This window comes from Haemaphysalis longicornis, unplaced genomic scaffold (genome assembly GCF_048455015.1).
Source record: "Haemaphysalis longicornis isolate Haplotype H1 unplaced genomic scaffold, Haemaphysalis longicornis Haplotype H1 scaffold_4, whole genome shotgun sequence".
Classification (NCBI taxonomy): domain Eukaryota; kingdom Metazoa; phylum Arthropoda; class Arachnida; order Ixodida; family Ixodidae; genus Haemaphysalis; species Haemaphysalis longicornis.
In genome coordinates, this window is record NW_027526361.1 from 205,087,172 (window position 1) to 205,105,760 (window position 18,589).

The 18,589-nt window shown below is 49.9% G+C and overlaps 1 protein-coding gene across 2 annotated transcripts in view; it reads right to left on the bottom strand.

The window, feature by feature from the left end:
• Nucleotides 1–49: 49 nt before the first annotated feature.
• LOC144179618 (histone-lysine N-methyltransferase 2B-like) overlaps nucleotides 50–18,589 on the bottom strand; it is a 70,373-nt gene continuing 51,833 nt past the window's right edge. For both annotated transcript variants that reach the window (XM_077708039.1, XM_077708038.1), the window contains exons 27-34: nucleotides 14,877–17,203; nucleotides 11,938–12,012; nucleotides 10,278–10,402; nucleotides 8,311–8,558; nucleotides 5,133–5,262; nucleotides 3,576–3,671; nucleotides 2,841–2,908; nucleotides 50–1,534 (exon numbers count right to left, since the gene is read on the bottom strand). In XM_077708039.1, coding sequence (XP_077564165.1) covers nucleotides 1,429–1,534; nucleotides 2,841–2,908; nucleotides 3,576–3,671; nucleotides 5,133–5,262; nucleotides 8,311–8,558; nucleotides 10,278–10,402; nucleotides 11,938–12,012; nucleotides 14,877–17,203 — 3,175 coding nt within the window. In that variant the 3' untranslated portion in view covers nucleotides 50–1,428. The remainder of the gene's footprint in view (nucleotides 1,535–2,840; nucleotides 2,909–3,575; nucleotides 3,672–5,132; nucleotides 5,263–8,310; nucleotides 8,559–10,277; nucleotides 10,403–11,937; nucleotides 12,013–14,876; nucleotides 17,204–18,589) is intronic.

Consider the following 18,589-nt stretch of genomic DNA (forward strand, 5'->3'; position numbering starts at 1 on the left):
TGAGGAAGCAGGGCTCCTCCCACAGCCAAAACAGACACAGCAGAGAAAGTCAGAAAACAAACATCTTTATGCGGTGTTTTTATATGTACAGTCTCGGTCGCTAATCCTAAAGCGCTGCAGCAATAATAGTCACATCCTAAACGTCACGCGTGCTAACAGAGAGGCATCACATTTCTCGCTCGAAGGGAAAGGAGTAAGAAGAAGAACAAGAGCATTCCGGCAACGTTCTTTACAACACTACAATGCTGCCGCTCGTGCAGCTCTCAACGACGACAGCCCGCCTGCGCTGCCCGAAGTTTAAAAATCTTTTAGCGCTATTGTTTGCGCGCGCTTTTGCTCCCAGGCGACGACGGCAACAAAAACAGCAGCGAGGCGGGGGCGGGGCAAGCCCTCCTCGCCAAATGACTCGACAAGAACGACGACAGTGCTTGCAAGTACATGCAGTGGTGATACTACACGGGGGATACTGAACACAACAACTGTTATACATACTACTATATATATATATATATTCACTATAAAATGAGATATTTATAATTGTGCATATTTTTTCTCTTCTTCCTCACCGCTCTTGGGGTGCGCCGTAGTAACTTCGAAGAAAAAAAAACTTTGTTACAAATGTTCATCATCGTGCCGTGCGCTCTCTCTCTCTCCTTGATGGTGGTAATTACAGCTAAAACTTCTACACTATGTACAGGTTGACTCCCAGGGATCACAGTTGGCACCCGTAAAAACCACTCAAGGCACTTTCAGGTATCGTGTAACATCACCTTCGCGCTCTCGCGTGCAATCTGCTCGTCGTCGAATCAGAAAACAAAGCATCCGCACTGCCGTGTGTGCGTCTGCCGACCAGAAAAATATCCTTAGAGCGCAGGGAGAGAACGACCCTGTGCTCTGTTCTATGCACGTCGACCACTGCAAACTTTTCTCTCTATTTCTGTCTCAATATTTTCTCTTTTCTCACTTTCTTTTCCTTTTTTGTTTTTACACAAGGTACCAAAAAGCTCGCTTGCTCTCACCACATGCAACAACAGGTGCCCTTCCATATCTCCTCGAGCACTCGCTAACTCTACAAGAGAAACTTGTTCGCATTTCCTTTGGGGGGGGAAACGAAAATAAAATACGCACGCAGCATGGCACACACAGAGATATACACACACACACGTCCTACATACGTCTCAGCAGGTTTCATGGGCTTGGTGGGGGGTGAAGGTGGTGATGAGGAACGGGATGGAAATAATAATAATGATGACACACGTCGCAGCAGCTACGATGGGCAAAAGGGGTGGGGGGTAGGACCGGGGACGCCCGACGAGCGGTCACAGCCTATGTACACGTCGCACTACTCGTAGTAAGCTCGATGCGGAGGGAGGAGGCGCGGGCGGCGGGGCGCTCCGTCGCCGCCGTTGTGCGTACGGCCCCCTCCGCTCAGTTGAGAAACTTGCGGCACCTTCGAGAGCCACAGGAGCAGGGGATCTTGACGTCTTCGATCGGGAACTTGTAGTCGTACGTCAGCTCTTCTCCCTTCAGAATGCTGGAACGAGGGGAGAGGAGGGAAGTGGGGGAACAGCAGTTTAGACAAGAGCCTCCTCTTCTGGCTTGTACTTTTTGAACTACTTCCACTTCACACCGCTGAGAAGCCGCTTCACTTTTGTTCTTACTGAGATAATTTAGAATACATCTGAGTTATCATTAAAGAACCTTGCCTTTGGCGCTCTTTTCCCTTGTTGGCCTTGCGCCAGTAAACCCAAACCATCATCATCATCACTTCACACCCATTTAGAAGTACAGTCTGCACCCGTTACAACGGACCCTCTTAACCCGGTAAAAATTTTCACTGTATCCAAAGTATGAAGTATCCGAACTTTGGGGGGTGGGGTGGGGTATATGAGCATAAAGTGGGAACTGCGGCCACTACTGCATATACATGTTAGAGACGATTTGTTCTTTCTACACGCTTGCAGCATCTCAGCACAGCATTCACGCGGAGAAAAAGAATTGCCTAACACTGTTTTCGAAGCTCAGCACCGGCGTTGGATGTGGTTGAGTGCATAGAGACACACATTAAGCTTAACAATTAAAGCAACAATCTAACTAGGAGCAATTACAAACCAGCTATAAAAACCAGTTAGTGCCACCAGAATTAGCCGGGCTCTGTTCAAACCCTTTGTGACGAGGCCGGTTTACCCGAAAACGTTTGTCAAATAAATCGGATCAAGGATGCTCCCGAATTTTCAATGATCTGTCTGGTCAGTGAAATGGCTGATACGACAATCTGATGAAGGACGGCTGTGAAATGGAAAGTTAGACCAGTTGGACTGTGCAGGGCCAGCGGCAGATTGCATACAACGGATGGGAACCATCTCCTGCTTTAGGCATTTCTTACCTTTTTCATCAAACAGAACGAGAATGATGCATGCCTGGGTATGATAAATGGCAAACTTCACTGAGCCAGAGTTCTTTATTACATAAAAGAACTCTGACGGGGCAGACTCAACCTTTGGGTGCACCACTTAGTCTATTCAAAAGCGCTGTTCTTCAATATCACCAGAACCGCGTTTTTCGGCAGCAGCCATGTTCTTAACAGTCGAGCGGACAGTCTGCTTAGGCACACCTTTACTTATGGCGATGTTACCCTGTTTATCGCCATGTTCAACAGTTAATTATGCTTAGTTTATCCGACGCCACTGGTCATAAAAAAAAAGCCACTGGCTCGGCTTGGCTGCGTCAACGACCTGTTTCTGCCCCACATGTCACTTACATAGTTGCATACCACCCTACTCATCATCTGAGCCTACTATTCATTATAGCAGTGTGCTTACGCACTTTGCACCACTCACCTTCTCAGTGCGAATATCACAATGTGTTTCTTGTTGTCCACAGTAATCACCTTTGAATAACAGTTTGGCTGCAAACAAAAGAAAAAAGAAAAAAGGATCAGTCTTGTCCCACAGCATGAAGTATGAGCAGTGCATTGGAAGCATTGAAAGGAAGAATTTCAGGGTGCATTAAAAACGCGGCAGTGGAAAGCAAGCGAGAAAAACACAAAACACACAAACAGGAGCAGCATCACAAATGTGCCTCCGGTACTAAGCTACCTTTAAACACTGTCTATTGTCTGGCTCTCCAACACAGTGGAACAGGGAAGCATTCTATCACGGCAAACATGCACAAAGATATTTTTTATATGCAATTTGTTTTCCACTTTTTCTCCCCTCTTTTTTCTGCAAGAAGCGCCAGGGCAAAACCACATTTGGCACAAAACAAATAACTTCCCCACGATGCCTTAAGATCGCTCCCAGTTTCCTGGTTATTCAACCTAAACTTGGGGTCATCCCATCCGAGATAATTGGAATCAAAAATTGTATGTGCACTGCTTTCGAAGACCCATGACAACTAAGCAATCCAAGGAAGAATCACCCCAACCCTGACGTGCTGTGGGCCATAAAACACCAACTGTTCCCCAGCTGCTGTCCATCAACTTCTGCAGACAGCAATATCCGAGACAAGCCAATCCATCATGCTCACCACACTGAAAGCACCGGCAGCACACACAAGCCAGCGACAGCACTCACCTCGCAAGAGTGGTTGATGAACCTTGCGGCGTTTCCGTGCATTGTGGCATCCACAACCTCGTGGTCATCGATGCGGAACATGTAGCAGCCAATCCCCTGGGGAGAGCAAGAAGAGAGCGGGATGATGATGATGATGATGATGCCAAGGAGGAGGAGGAGGAGGAGGAGTCCGCAACATTTTACGAGTTTAAACTTTCTTCATTCGAACTTCCTGTTCATCCTGATTTCCCAAACAGTGCCTGTAAGCTATCAGAAATAGAGCAATGCACTTATGCACTGCTTCGTCAGCCTTTGTTGGCAGACTTTCTGTAACATGCACCAATGTCCCCGTGATACACCTTTTAAAATTCTCCACTTTTGTTACAGAAGGGCACTCACAGGGTACGCAAAGCCCCTCCATAAAACTCGCCCCCTCCCTGCCTTTTCCTTTCCGCCAAACCTTGATGGTGATTCAAAAAGGTGACTCCTCCATATGGCACACACTTGACTTGTTATTAGCAAGAACATTTTTAAAAGTCCACTTTGCACACAACACTGCAGCTGCATCAGTGAGCAGAAAATAGATGACCAGATGACTTTAGTTGCAAGAGCAAACCGCCCAATCACATATCAACTTCCACTCTGTATGTCGGGAGATGTTGACATCTCAGGGGACGTTTACATCCCCATTTTTATAAATCCTTAAAGGGGCCATGCAGACAAATTACAAGTTTACTTTATTCGAAAGATTTAGTGTGTTGTTGTGCCCCCAGTGGTAGTCTGGAAGCAAACGATGCTTTAGTTCACTGACAAATTAATCAAAGTTAAAATTTTGATTCTCCCACCAGATCGTGTGTTTTCATGACGTCTGCAATGATATCATATTTGTGGGGGAGCCTTGTTTACCGCTAGTCAACCTAGATGGCGCCACCGTACTGCAGTGGGCCATTTTCAGTCTTTGCTTTGTTTTTGACTGTATTTGTACCTAGCTTGTTTTTGTTCAGGTAGAAAATAATTGTTTCGTAAAAGAGAGTGCTCGCTCAACAAATATCGTCACGTAAGAAAGACACTGTTGCTTATGCCAATCGGGCAGTATCGTCTGAGACAACCGCAAAGCGCTGAAGTGCTGTGCAGCTAAAACAAGCATAGGGAGCCCATTATACAAACAGCAGTGCACATCGGTACTTCTACGTTTACGTGTACTTTCGTAACTTCCACTGTTTACCCCACCATTCTTATACTGCTATAAAAAGAATGCGCCCGAAATGTAAGCACAAATAGCTCATTTGGCAAGCTTATAAGCCCTGCTAATTTGCGTTTGCCGGCCTCAGCCAATTGCAGAGCTGCCACATATACCATCACAGGTTCTGTTGTGGGTCGCATGGCCATCCCCTTGTTTCCTAATTATGTAGCTTCTTTGAGCGAAGTGTGCGTTAAAAGTGGCTTCAGTAAGATTCTAACAAGCCAATCTTTCGAATGAACCAAACTTAAGCTTTGTCTGCATGGCCCCCTTAAGGTATACCAGCCCACTAAGGGTTGAGAACCACTGTACAAGAAAAAAAACCTGCACTCGCTCACCTTGCTCTCGTAGTACTTCTCTCTCTTGTCAGTAAGCGCCGCGCGGATCACTTCGCCGGCGTACTCGATGATCATCTCTCCGCCGTCAATGTTGCGCTTGCAGTACAGGCCCCGGCCATGGATGTTAGATCTGCATTCAAAGAGAGAAGGCACAATCCCATTATCTGAAAACGAGAGACAGCCAACAGAAGGCCTCCACAAAGCAGCCTACCACCGTCTATCGGGTCCTGCAAAAAAATAAGGGCTATGGAAAACTCCCACCAATTCTATCGACTTCATTCACCTGGCCCTCATTCTATCGGCTTAACGTGCAGCACTTACCATCGACTACTTGGAATGTATTTCGGGGTGATGTCTATTGTCCCAGCAATCTCCTCCCGCAAAAGTTAAGAAAATTTGTTCACTATCACCAAAACTACGTGCGATGAGAAATTGCGCATAATTGTTCCCTCTCAACTAGACTGCGGACGACGACACGAAAGCTGCGCGCTCTCTCTCCCGGAGAGGGGGGCAGCTCACGCGGTTCTCTTTGGCGGCCTCTGATATATCGCAGGCCAGGGAGTTTTCTCCTTTTCTCCGCAAATGGAGGGGTCTATTTCTGGTCTGGTGCCACAAAAACGCATGGGTGCCTGCTCGCAAGCGCGTGGCGCTCAGGCTGGTCGGGCGTACAGGTTCATGTGTAGACGAAGTTTGCACACAGCGCTGACGACGGCGGATCGTCACAGGAAATGCGATGTTAGGATCGGCCAACACAGGAATTCCTCGCAAGCCCTAGAGCAAAGTGTGCGTGGATGAATCACCCAGAGGCACGAGGAGGCAAGAAACCCTGGCGCCAGCGGCGGCGGCGGTTTCAAGTGGCGGCTTCTATATCCTCGGTTCACCAGACGCTGCGGGCCACTCTTTTCCTTCATACACGTATGAAAGAAGGGTCCACCGAAAGGAAGCTGCGGTTTCAAGTGCCCAAGATCTTCGGTTTCCAACCGTCGGCGAGAGCAGGAAGTCGCTCGTCTTCACGTGCTGGGAGCCGAGTTGAAATTCCGTTCTCACGGGGCCTCCAAAATGAAGACTTGCGCGAAGTGGTGCAACTCCGGCACAAGACACGATCGATGACGTGGATATTCACCCTTTCCATCGACCGAGTGGTCCGTGTGCATCAGCCACGCCTCATGTCGTGGGCGGTACATCAAGTGTCGTCCACTGCCCACCAGATTGGACAACCTGTGTGAAGTTAAATTCCCTAGCCAGGGATCTGGAGAATACGAACTCTATTTAAACGACTGTATTCGTGTTATTCTTGTTCTCCTGTCTCGACTGTCATCATGTAGAATAAACCTCCTGTACAGTTTCCTCCTAAGCAGTCATCTCGAGTAGTCCGACACCAGCCGAGCCGGGACCTGCGGGCCTGAATGAGTCAGACAACCCAAGGGCCCCTCATCTCTAACAGCGAGAAATAAGCCGCGAAGTTGACCAGCAGCACCCAATAAGACAGCCATGGCTGCAATGACACTTAGGCCATGCCAGGGGTGCATAATGAAAAAAATTGAAGAGAGCACGGTTGGTTTTTCCGCTTCTTTCGCAAGGATTTGCGCGCTCACCGCTTCACGTGCACGTATGATATTTGGCTCAAGTATTCCTGGCAGTGTAATCTAAACATCGCGCTGGTTCACTTGCACTGGTCAAGGAGTGTTGCAGGGTCCCTTTAATAAACTACGCAGCTTTAACCCTCCACTGTCTCAGGTGCTAGGTCATCAAAACAGTTCTGCAACATCTTTACAAAAGCATTCGACAGGAGTATCTCCCATAATGTCGTTAAAGGGGCCCATGAAGACGACATACAACTTGGCTCTACTTGAAACAACTAGATTTTGTAGCTCATGCAGCTCCATTCATGCCACAAAGCCTAAGCGAAAAGATGTAAGAAATATTGCACAGCTTTCAAACTTCGCACGGGCATGAGTGGCGTGTTATGCACCAGAACTAAAAACACTTGTATTACTGTGTTAACTCCACATTAGCACTCAAGTGATATGATCAAAGGGAACTAGGGGCGCCACTACAATCTCCCAATCACGTTTTTTTGGCGGTGGCTTAGGGCGGCTGCCACCAATCACACAAACAAGACTCTGTGACGTCATAGAAAAATCGCTTTCAAGTGGCTAGGGAGTCGTCCAACTGCATGTTTTTTTTTAATATCTCGATTATTTGTTTAAAGTTGGCGATAAAGTTGGTTTTGTTGTTATTGGTCCTTTTTAATGCCCCGAACTTGTATTTTGTCTTCATGGCCCTTTTAAAACATGGCTTCATCAATCGAAGCTCAATGCCCTTAAACCTAAAGAAAGCAAATTACCCACCCCCTCTTATCATTACGCAAAATAAGTAACCAAAAAAACAATAAAAATACCTGCAAATTAATGCAAAATGAGCTATTACTGCCACAATGCACCAATATTGTAGAAATTGGGTCCTTTACTTTTTCGCCTTCAGCCTCGAGCTCATTGAACAGCTGTTGGGCTGTGGTGAGGAACATCTCGCGGGCCCCACCGTCCCCCCTGTTGTGTCCCCTAAAACTGCACCTCAGGGTACCCAACACCAACCACACACAATTAAAAAAAAACCAAAACTGCAAACTGTGCCAGGAGGAAAGGAAGGTTGAGCAGAAAACGAACATTGTCTGCGAAACATGCGCAGCCAACCTCTCTTTCACCGCGTCGAGCAGCTGCTTCGTGCAGTAGCATGATAGGCCCTAGTGTTTATATTTTTGTGCATATGTAAATAACTTTTGTACTTACACAGCTCATATTTGCAGTATTATTCTATAAGGGCTTTATGTTCAAAGTGTACATTTCAAGATTTTTTGAGTACCCTGTGCAAAGTAGCATTGATGTTTTCATCATCTTTTTTCTTGCTGTTACTTTTTTTATGTGATCATTTTTATTAACATTCATAATGAATCCGTTGTTTTAAATTATTACTGTTGGAAAGACCTACCCTTCCTCTATCATTTCATACCTTACGTTTTAGTAGCAATCATTTTCTTTGGCAAGATTTCCTGGACTACCCAAAAACAACCAATTTTTCCATGGTCATGATAGTGTTAATGCAGAACAGGCCCGGACGGCAGACTAGCCGTTTCTAGGGGCTGTAGTGGTGCCTTGTCCTTTCGGACGCCTCCGCTCACCTGTACACGCCGACAGCCTCCCGTGCAGTGTTCTTGAGGTGCCGGAAGCGCATGGCCATGGGCAGGTCGAGGCTGGTGAGTCGCCGGGAGGACTTGTGCAGCACCTCCACCTCGTCTGCCGTGCTGTCGCCGGGGTCGTGGCGTGGCGGCGACCGGTGCGCCGACGCCAGGAACTTGAACATGTCATGGGGGCCGCCACGCGACCGGAAGCCCTCCAGCCGAGCGCAACCCGAGGCGTTCTCCGGCAGCTGTGTGGCAAAGACCCGGCAGATGCCCATTGGCCAAACAACTCTCACAAAAACCGTTTCTCTAATCCCAGTCTGCGGAACCTCCTCGAGCCAAAGGCTTGTAAGAGTCTGCAGAGAGTCCTCAACTGTGCTGAAGGAAGTTCCCCGGGCTATCCTACAGCCGCAAACACCCCGACAGGTTCTCCATAGCTGTGCGGTAAAGATCCTGCACATGCTCGTTGGCCGAACAGCCCTCACATATACTGTTTGTCAAATCCCGTCTAAGGAAGCTTTAGCCGAAGGCTTTCATGAGCCTGCAGATAGTCATTTGTACAAAAAGAAGTTCCCCCAGGTCACACCATCTCTCGTTCCTTGGGGCACTTTCTAGTCTGCTAACACGCTTTGAAAGAAAAACCCTGGCAACATTCACCAGACTTCTTTGCTGTTACTTCCTGCGATTCCCATATGAACCGAAAGGTTTTTTTATTACTCCTCACGGTAGTGGCCATTTTCTGTACTAGACAACAACAATAAGACCAGCGTTTCATACAACACAATTTACTTAGGCTTTCCCCTTTAAAAATATTGCCACACCCCCTCCCTTTTCTTCGAGACCCCTGCAACGATGCAGTAAGAAAAAGAGAAAATGCACATTCCAGTGCCCTAACACTTTACGCTCGTAGGCCCCACGCTAGGCCTTTCCTACACGTCGCACTTTGATGACCATTAATTCAGAAGAGTTGGCCCTGAGGGTCGTCCCAAGGGTCGGGAATGGAATTAGTGGTCCGGGTGACAAGCTAGGGCTGCCCCTTTTTTCTTTTCTATCCCCCTAAAGAAGATCTTAATTCCCTTATGGACCCACAACAGAAAAGAATGGTTGTGGACAGTGTTGACCAGAAATTATTTTTGTACATACACGAATAGAAGAGAGAGAAAAAAAAAGAAAGCTTCATTGGGACCTTTTCGTGGTACGGTAGGCAAGCAATGTAATAGGCATGCCACCAATCGAGAGGCTACTTTCCATTTTTGTCGGAGAAGCTAAGAAGTTCAACAACCTCACTCCAGACTGAGACTGCCACCACTGCCAACTTAAGTCACGTTAAGTTAAGTCACACTGCATGTGTTTTGACTCTTTGGTAGCCATTAGGAGGACAGGGTCATCAAGTTAATGTCAAAACACGACCTCACGGAATCTAACTCATGCATGACAATATCCCATTCAGCGTTCACGCTGGTCCAACCTGTAACACACAGTTGTTCTGAATGACGCAAGGCGCCCTACCGCCGCAAAAAGAGGACCCGTGCCCCCCACCCCAAAACACTCCCAATACCTGTTATTTTTTCTGCTCATCTAATGCTCAAACCCATTCATAACAACACATGCTGCAACTGCGGCAAAACACCTAGCTCATTACACTGCCGCAATGCCCCTTTAGCGCTACAAATAGCAGGCATGATGGTACACGCTAATTTAACAAGCTATGCCAAGTGCTACTGCGTAGGCCTTTCTCCCGGACACATGCTTTCAAGTGTAAAAAGGCTCAGTGTGCCAGTAGTGTTTGATCTTCCACTACAGAAAAATTTATGAGCTACGTTACGGCTGTCACCGTCCCCAAAGTGGGGCTCAATTCGCACTTCCTGGACTCTTGTGCCTGCCCTTGAACTCCAAGAAAGCCAGCCGCTGTGGACTGGTTCTGAATTACCGCCACCGGCAGCGGAGCCGAGAGTGCCCCCACTTGCCTTGGTGCAATTGCGCTTGTGGTAGCGGAAGCTGTAGTTCTCGCAGTTGTCCGCCCCCCGCAGCTGCTCCGTCAGGTACACCACCGCCTTGTGCGTCAGCCCCATCAGGGCAAAGCCGTTCACCTCTGCGAGAGAGAGAGAGGAAGAGGGGAAGGCCCCCGTTGTTGTAGCAGAGCACCCTCAGCCTCCAGCTTGAACCTCGCAAGAGTCAGCAAAGGCATCGACTGAACGGAGCCAGCGGTACAGCTGGCTATTTGCCAAAGAATCGTTCAAGAATAATCAAGGCCACCCCTCCTCCCCCACTGTAATGGGCTAGCATTGCCTCCATACCTCAAACGCACATAGTTGTGGTTGAAAGCACCGTATATGTTGGCCCACTAAGGCATCAGCTGGAAAGTTCCCGTCACTTGAACCTGCAAGGAACCGCACGATCCTTCTCCTTACCGCTATTGCCTGTCACTGTACCGACGAACCTCCCCTACACTCAAGGGTGTTGCTGCGCATATGTCTGGAAGTGTTCGGGTCCAATCGCTGTGCCGCTGAGCGGGTGTGTTTTCATTGATAAAGGTACCCTAATTTCACTTCAGCAACACCACCTTCTTGAAAGAGTTGTTCTTTTCATACTGTGCTAGCTCAGTTTCAGCTCAAATCCCATACCAGTAAAGTCCCTTTACCTGCTGTGGACAAGCCCAAGTTGCTGTTATAATGAACAAATACCACCTTCCCAGTTCAGGAGCCCTGGACTGCGACTACATCTTTTGCTGGACTACGAAGGTAAAAAACAACCATCAAGTCACGCATAGGATTAGCCGCTCTCAAAAGGAAAGGCGATAGCATCTCTCACAAAAACCATGCCATCCCCCCAGTAAAAGCACAACGGTTCATTTTAGATGCGACTGCATCTCATTCACTCGCCTTGTCCCTCCATACGGCGTTGTCCGTCCACACCCCTCCCCCTACACTATGAAAAAAATAATAGTTAGAGGCGCCCGGTTTCGATCCCACGACCCTGTGGGCGGAACGCGAGGTACATGGTGCTCTTCCCACTGCGCCACAAAACCGAGACAGAATCAACTGCTACGAACGCGCCTTATATCCTTGACTCATTCAAACTACGTCAAGAAGATACTGATACAACGCATGATGGGGCAATGATTAACACTTGCGATAAAAGAAAAGAAGCTCCCACTTACAGCAACAATGATGGAGTAAAGGTCGTTGCGACAGCGAAGCCCCAAGCATATTACTTAGAGAGATTGACCAAGATTGGCCAATAAAACATAATAATAATTATAAAACATAATAATCATACGCATTCCCGACACGTTTCACGCGATTTCACAATCAATCCAACGGAAACACCAAGTGAACCCCACGATGCGTCGCATCTACACAGGGTTTCCCTCGCGGGGAGGTGGGCGCAATTTTTTGGCAATTACAGTAACGAGACGCCTATGTGTAGCAGAAAATTGCCATACAACTGGTACATCGCAAAATAATTTCGCTACAGAGATACAAATACAACTGACAAGTGTATCTTGATGCAGAATTAGCACAGGTGCTCTGAAGTGTATCTCACTGCGACATTTTTGTACCACGCTACTGCCCATCCTCAAACAAAAGAACGTATAGCGAGGAACATCATGGATCAGAAGCTCACCGTCGCTGGTCAAGGGCTGCATGTTGGCACTAGCCCGAGCATCTTGAAGTCTCTCGAAAAGGTGCCGCCAGACCTCTGCACAAAAATAAAGAGAGAGAGAGAATGAGCAACCGACGACTTCAGTATCACTTCCTCCGCCACTGACCGACTCTAAAGACAGCATTTTGTGCGCCGAGAAGAGCTAACTCTACAGTGTTTTGGGCTGCCTCCATACAATTTACATCACAGTACAAGGTTTCCGCTGGGTCTGAGGACAAAAATTCCGAGGGTTTTTCAGCACTTCCAGGGCCCACATGTCCCGTTCCCGGTGAATGTGCACTGTGAGGCCGCAGTTGTAGCAGCCTCCGTCTTGCACACAAGACATAACAACTTCCACCAAACAAGTGCTCGCACAGTCCTTGCCAAACCTCACGTTGTTTTCCCTCTGTTTTTAGCCTCAACGATGAGCATTTCCAGCCCCGTTTTGTTTAGCTACTGGGAGTCGATGGGTCAAGGTGGTGTCTGAAAGAAAGCCTTACAGAGATAAGAGTGGCAAGTTTATCTCCAGGAAGTCACAGAAAGAAGGCTCGCTTGTGTGAGGCATCAGAAGCTACAAGGACAGCAGAGAGACTGGGTAGTGCATTTGGTGGGGCCGTGTCACTATTTCACCCACCTTCGATCACCTCACCATTCGATTGGCTGGAAGACTCGGATGTCAAAGCCTACAAGTGTCACTTAAAAAGCAGAGCACACAGAAAGCCAGCAACCGCAGTTCCCAAAACTGGATTTGCGATTCTTTTATAAGCCACTTTTCCCGTACTCCCCACAAGGTCCGCAATCCTGCTAAGAAACATATTCCGCATACAAAGAGTTATCAAAGCAGGCGTACAAGAAGCTGCAGAGTTGATCTCTCTTTTGGAGGTGTTGGTGAGGATACGGACGGAATAAGCACATTCTACAGGAACCAACACAAACATGCATGCTGTAGGCACTCAAGTAAGGGATACCCTTTTTCTCGCAGGTTTTGAGCGGATTTTGATGATAGGTGCGGACGTTAAAGATGAATGATTGGGACTACATGATGTGTGAGCGATACCTACAACAACCATATCAGTGCGACATGTATTGAAAAAATTAAACAAATGAGCACATGGGTGGCTCTTGTGTGACGAGTACAATCTCACCACATTGGAGCTGTACATGACTGCTTACATTAGTTGGACACCGCTCCAGTCACGAGTGAAAACACTGCTGGGCAGCACAGGAACATACTACGTTTGCAGCGGTGTCGGACGGCACCCAGACGGCACCCAGAATCTCGAAACTGTTTTCTTATTAAATTATTATTTTCAACCCTTTACTGTGGCAAATTTGCGACAGCTGCCTAAGTGACACAGGCTTAAGACACAACGCTACGCCTTCGGGGAAGCATTTTGTTTTCTTTCCTCCCTGCTGCTGCTGCTGTTCTTAGGCGAAGATCATTTTTGTTCAGCTTATAAAGAATGAGGTTAAGTCCCATCCCTGATTTCAGCATCAAGCAAAACAGAACCTGAACTGCAATGTCTATACAGAGTTTAGCGTACACAAACGAACAGCTCGTTCAAGAAAAACAAAGGTAACTTACGTATTTTGAAAGGAAACTTAATTTATGCCATAAGGCAGCCTTTTGTAAAGGTCAGAAAAGGGCCAGAATAGAGTAAGGCAACTGCATGCTTCAAAAACCTACTTTGTGGCGCCCTTATCAAAGGCACCCCTCTTGGAGGAAATTAGGCACCCGCAAACGGGACTATCGCGTGACGCGCCAATCCTCACTCCTCACACGGCCTGGGGGTAGCACTGCCTTTGCGCACCAATAGAGAAGGGCACCCCAGTGGCGCCAGTTTTGAAGCACTCCAATCAGCCAGCTCCGTTGGTGGCCGGCGGATCGGTGGTCTCCGTAGAGAAAGTTTAGGCTTAACAGCGCAGCAGATATCTGATCGCCACTCACACTAGTACAGCCAATGACGATCCCTTATACAGCTTTTCCCCTTTCTCGAATGTTCAACTTCGTTTTTGCCACAAGTTTCATTCTGGCGAGCGACAACAAGCTGTGGTCACACCTGCCAGTGCCATGGTTCTGGCACTGGCCACGCCGCAACATCCGGGCTGGTGTGCGGGTGTATACCGTTTTGTGTATGCGGCTGCATTGGTTGCATTTTTGAATGCAGAAAATGATTCGTTCTTTTCAACTCCATCAATTTGTCATTCACAACGTGCGAAACCAGGAAACTCAGCCAAGCTATTAACTTAATAGGCAATGTTCATCCGGAAAAGGACCATTTAAATAGTAGCCTGGGGAACTACCTAAGTACACTGTACTTTCCGGGCCATTAAGTTTACAAAAAGTTGCCCTTTAAGCATAAGTTTTGTTCTTGAAACGCGCAGAGGTGGCAAAAAGTGCTGCAAGGCAGAAGATATGTGTACGTTAGGTTTGTGAATACGGCGGTAAAACTGCAGATTTGCAACAACACCCACCTCAACTTAAGGCCTTTCTCTTGCCAGGCTTTGTGCCTCAAGGGTACCTGCCGGCTTCAGGGCTTTTAGTGCAGAGGAAGACCCTCAAGGGTCTCTAGGAATACAAGCCAAGGAGTGGGATAGTGGGTTGGGGGAGTTTAGCTCAAGCCATGGTGGTTTGAAAACCGATACTTTTCAGAAGGAGGAGAAAAGTGAAAATGCCCGTGTGCCGAGATTTTGGCACACATTAAGCACCCCCAGGTGGTCAGAATTAATCCGCAACCCTGCACGTGTGCCTCATCGCGCCGGTGTAGCTTCGGCACATTAAACACCCAAAATTTGAATTCTTAAAAATAGGACAGACGTCTGACTCAAGGAGAACAAGATGCTCTAAGCACTCCAGAGCATGGCCAGCTGAGATAGTCAATAAGAAAGCCACGTCGGTCGGCAAAGGGGTTAAACCCTACCGTGCGCGTCGTTTGATGTGTGATGGAAGCCATCCTCGCTGCGCAGCTCGTAGACAATGTAGGGCCGTTCGTAAGAAGGTGCGCGTGCCTCTTCCTGGAGCGGAAGCACGCCCACCGTGCTGTGCACGGGCTCCTTTCCCTCTGGCGAGAGCACTGCCACTGACGAAGACGGCGGGCATTCCGTGTCCGTGTCGGTTGGCCAGCCGTCCTGCAGGATGCGTTGCGCCGCCTTCTGCAGCAACGCAAAAATGGACTCGGCTCCGAGAGAGCCCGAGTCTCCCGCACCCCGCGGACTCTCTTCCGGGCTCGGACTGAACGGTGGTTGCGGAGGTGGTAGAAGGACCGGTGACACACGGCCTGGCCCGCTGAGGAACTCGGTGGAGGAATCCGGCTCCGGGTAGACGTCCGGGGACGGGGCGTTACGTGGCGCCGTGCACGTGACCGGCGTGGCGGAAGGCGTCGCCACCGTCGTCGTGCTGGCCTGGGTGGTTGGCAGCGCAGGGGAGGAGGAGGAAGCGGTTGTCGGTGCAGCCTTCACCGCCCCAGCCGCAGCGACCACCGCAGACGACGCAGCCGTCGACCGTGCGGGCAGAACCACACACTTGGTGCACCGCTGCTGCGCCACGAAGGTCCGACTCTGCGCCACTATGGTCTTGGTGCCCTGGCGGCCGCCCGACGACTGCAGGATCCGGTTGCGCATCATCATGGCCTTGGCACACTGCTTCTGGGCGAGCATCTTGCGGTGGGCGTTGGCGTAGCAGGGCACGCGCTTGGTCGTCGAAGACGCCCGGGGCCCCGCCGACGCGCCGCCACTGTTCACCACCGACGTCTGGCTGGTGACGGACGTCATGAGCCCCGCCGAGGCCATTCCAGGCGCCACCAGGCCCGCGTTGGCCAGGAGCCCGCTTCCGGCGACCAGGGGCACCTGCCCGCAGACGCCCGGCGACTGCAGCGCCAGCGGCATGATTGGTGCCGCCTGGCCCCCGATGAAGGCGAGCGGGGGCGGGGCTGCCGACTGCATGAAGGGTGCCGCCGCCATCAGGGGCAGGGAGCCCAGGTAGGCCACCTGCGGCGTGCCGGCGGCCGCCGCCATGCTGAGCGTGGAGACGCAGTTCTCGAGGCGGTAGTGCTGCCGGGGGATGATGATGGTGCCGCCGGGCACCTCGTACACCTCGAACTTGTCGCAGCTCACGCTGGTCATGTTGATGGTGGACGGGTACTGGTTGATGAGGGGGAAGTTGTACGCGTAGGGCGAGTAGCTGACCAGCGGCTGCGCGGCTGCGGCCGCCACGGGGGGCAGGCCCAGGCACGGGGACACCAGGGGGGTGGCCTGCTGCGGGTGGTGCTGTTGCGGCGGCGGCTGTTGCTGCTGGTGATGGTGGTGGTGGTGGTGGTGATGCTGGTGCGGCTGCTGCTGCTGCTGCTGGCACATCACTGACCGCGGCTTCTGGCAGGATCCCTGGGAGCCTGGCACCTTGGGCAGGATGGTTTTGGGTGAGGCGGTGGGCCGGGAGCGTGCCCGCCCCGGCGTCGTAACCGGGGGACCTGGCTTGCTCGTTCCTGGCTTGCCCACTGTCCGGTTTTCGCACGTACAACTGCACACACTCTGCTGCTGCTGCTGCTGCTGCCTCACGGGCTTCGCGACGCACTTTGGCGGCACTGACACAGCGTTTGCGTCACTGGGCCGGTCACCGGTCTTCGGCGTCGCGTGCGAGCCCGCCGGAGGAAGCGTCGAAGGAGGAACACTGACTGTCCGTTTGGCACTACCCTCTTGCTGCTGCTCCCTGCTGTCTCGCAAAGCACACGACGGGGCCACTTCGCACTTCACCACGCCCCCCGCCGCATTGTCCGGGCACGCTGTCACTGACTGGTCAGCCACAGCGGAGGGGGGCGCGCAGTGCGCTTCGGCAGACTCGCCACTATGTACACTGGGCGCGGCAACGGGACTGCTGGCGCCCCTCGCCGTGGAGGCCGGGTCGCACGATCGCGATATGTTCTCGAGCAGCTCGGCAAAGTCCATCTGGCTGTCGCCGCTCTGGACGCACCTGGCCAGTTCGTCCAGGATCTTGGCGTCCAAGTCGTCCAGCTCGGCCGGGGCCGGATCACTGGATGACACGCCGCCCGTGCTATCACAATTCGCCAAAGCGACACTATCACACTGCGGGGGGGCCCCCAACAACGACGGGGGCAGGTCGTGGGCGGTCGTCACGTTGGGGCCGTAGTCCTCCTCGCAAAAAGGCGGCCGCGGGGGCCGCACCTCATACGTCCGGCACACGTACACCACCCGCTGCTTGGGGTTCCGCGTGCTCCAGAACAGCCGCCGGCACCTGCACACCGTCCAGTGAAGAGAGCAATCACCATCATCATCATCAAAGTCCGTTGCTGCACGAAGGCCTCTCACATAGATTCAATTGAATTCAATGCTTTATTTATCTTTCATAGACAATGAAAAAAAGGAACAATCACAAAAGGCTACTGCAGTGACAAGCTTGGCGAGGTGACTGCCCCCTTAGAACGACAGCAACGTTTACTGCGTAGGACGTAATACATAATAAAAAACGAAAAAACAAAAAACCGAGAAAGAGAGGCACACAATGAGATGAGACATGCACCAACCAATGAGATCTCCAACCACTCCTGCCATGCATGGCAGAGTCCATTCTTTCCCTGCGAATTTATTTCTTTTTCACCCTCTCTGGAATCAACAGTCTTCTCATCTCTCAGTTGCCGCTGTTAGCCTGCTGCTCTTCCAGTTGCTGTGGTCCAATGCAGGGCACAAATTTACTCCCTCACAGAGACTGCACTCACTACACAACAGAACCCCCAAATAGAAACGCAAAAAAAAGGGGAATGGGGTTCAAAGGAATAACCGCGGTAGTTATCACAGCTTTGTTCCCAGCCCTCCTTACTCAATGACACACTGAGCAGTTTTCTGCCTTTCCGGCGCACTGGTTCCGGGAAGGGCACAACAATAACATAACGTCCAGCAGCTCTCACGATTACAGCAGAAGAAGAAGCTTGATGCTAGATGTGCGCTAATGTTGAATTCTCTGCACCAAAACAAACTACGCAAAAAAAAAAGTCCAGTAGAACCCCGTTGGTATGTTCTAGATTCATGTGATTTCCCGGTTACTACGCTCTCAATTACGAACACTAAAAATTCCCCATAGTACGTTTCTTACTCGATAGTACATTTTCCCGGATTGTACATTTCTCCCTCGCATTTCTTTTTTTTTTTTAACGTATCAACAAGGTTCTAGAGTATTTTCCTATCTAATACCTTCAGTTTGTAATGTGCCGCACTTTTACGCATGACTATGCACATTCTCTTGCAGCCAACGCAGCTACGATAGATAGTAATAGTTTCCGGAAGGAGGAAAGACCATTTACAAGTGTGTTCTTAAAAAAAATTGCAAGGAAATACAAAAAAATGGGTCTAGGAGAACTCGTCAAAAGTGAACTCGTCGCAGCCAACTCGTCATAGGTGAATTCGTCGCATAGGGCAAGTCGTCATAGGCCATCTCGCACTAGGGAAACTGGTAACCTAGGGCAACTGGACACCCGGCCAACTCGTCACAATTTACGTTTTTCGTCTATCATATTCAAATGAAATAGTACAGAAGCTTGTATATTTCTCATCTTATGCGTAAACATTCTTACATTCCTTCAATTCACCACCCTTAATGTTTCCTTTGTCGCCTTCGAGGAACGCG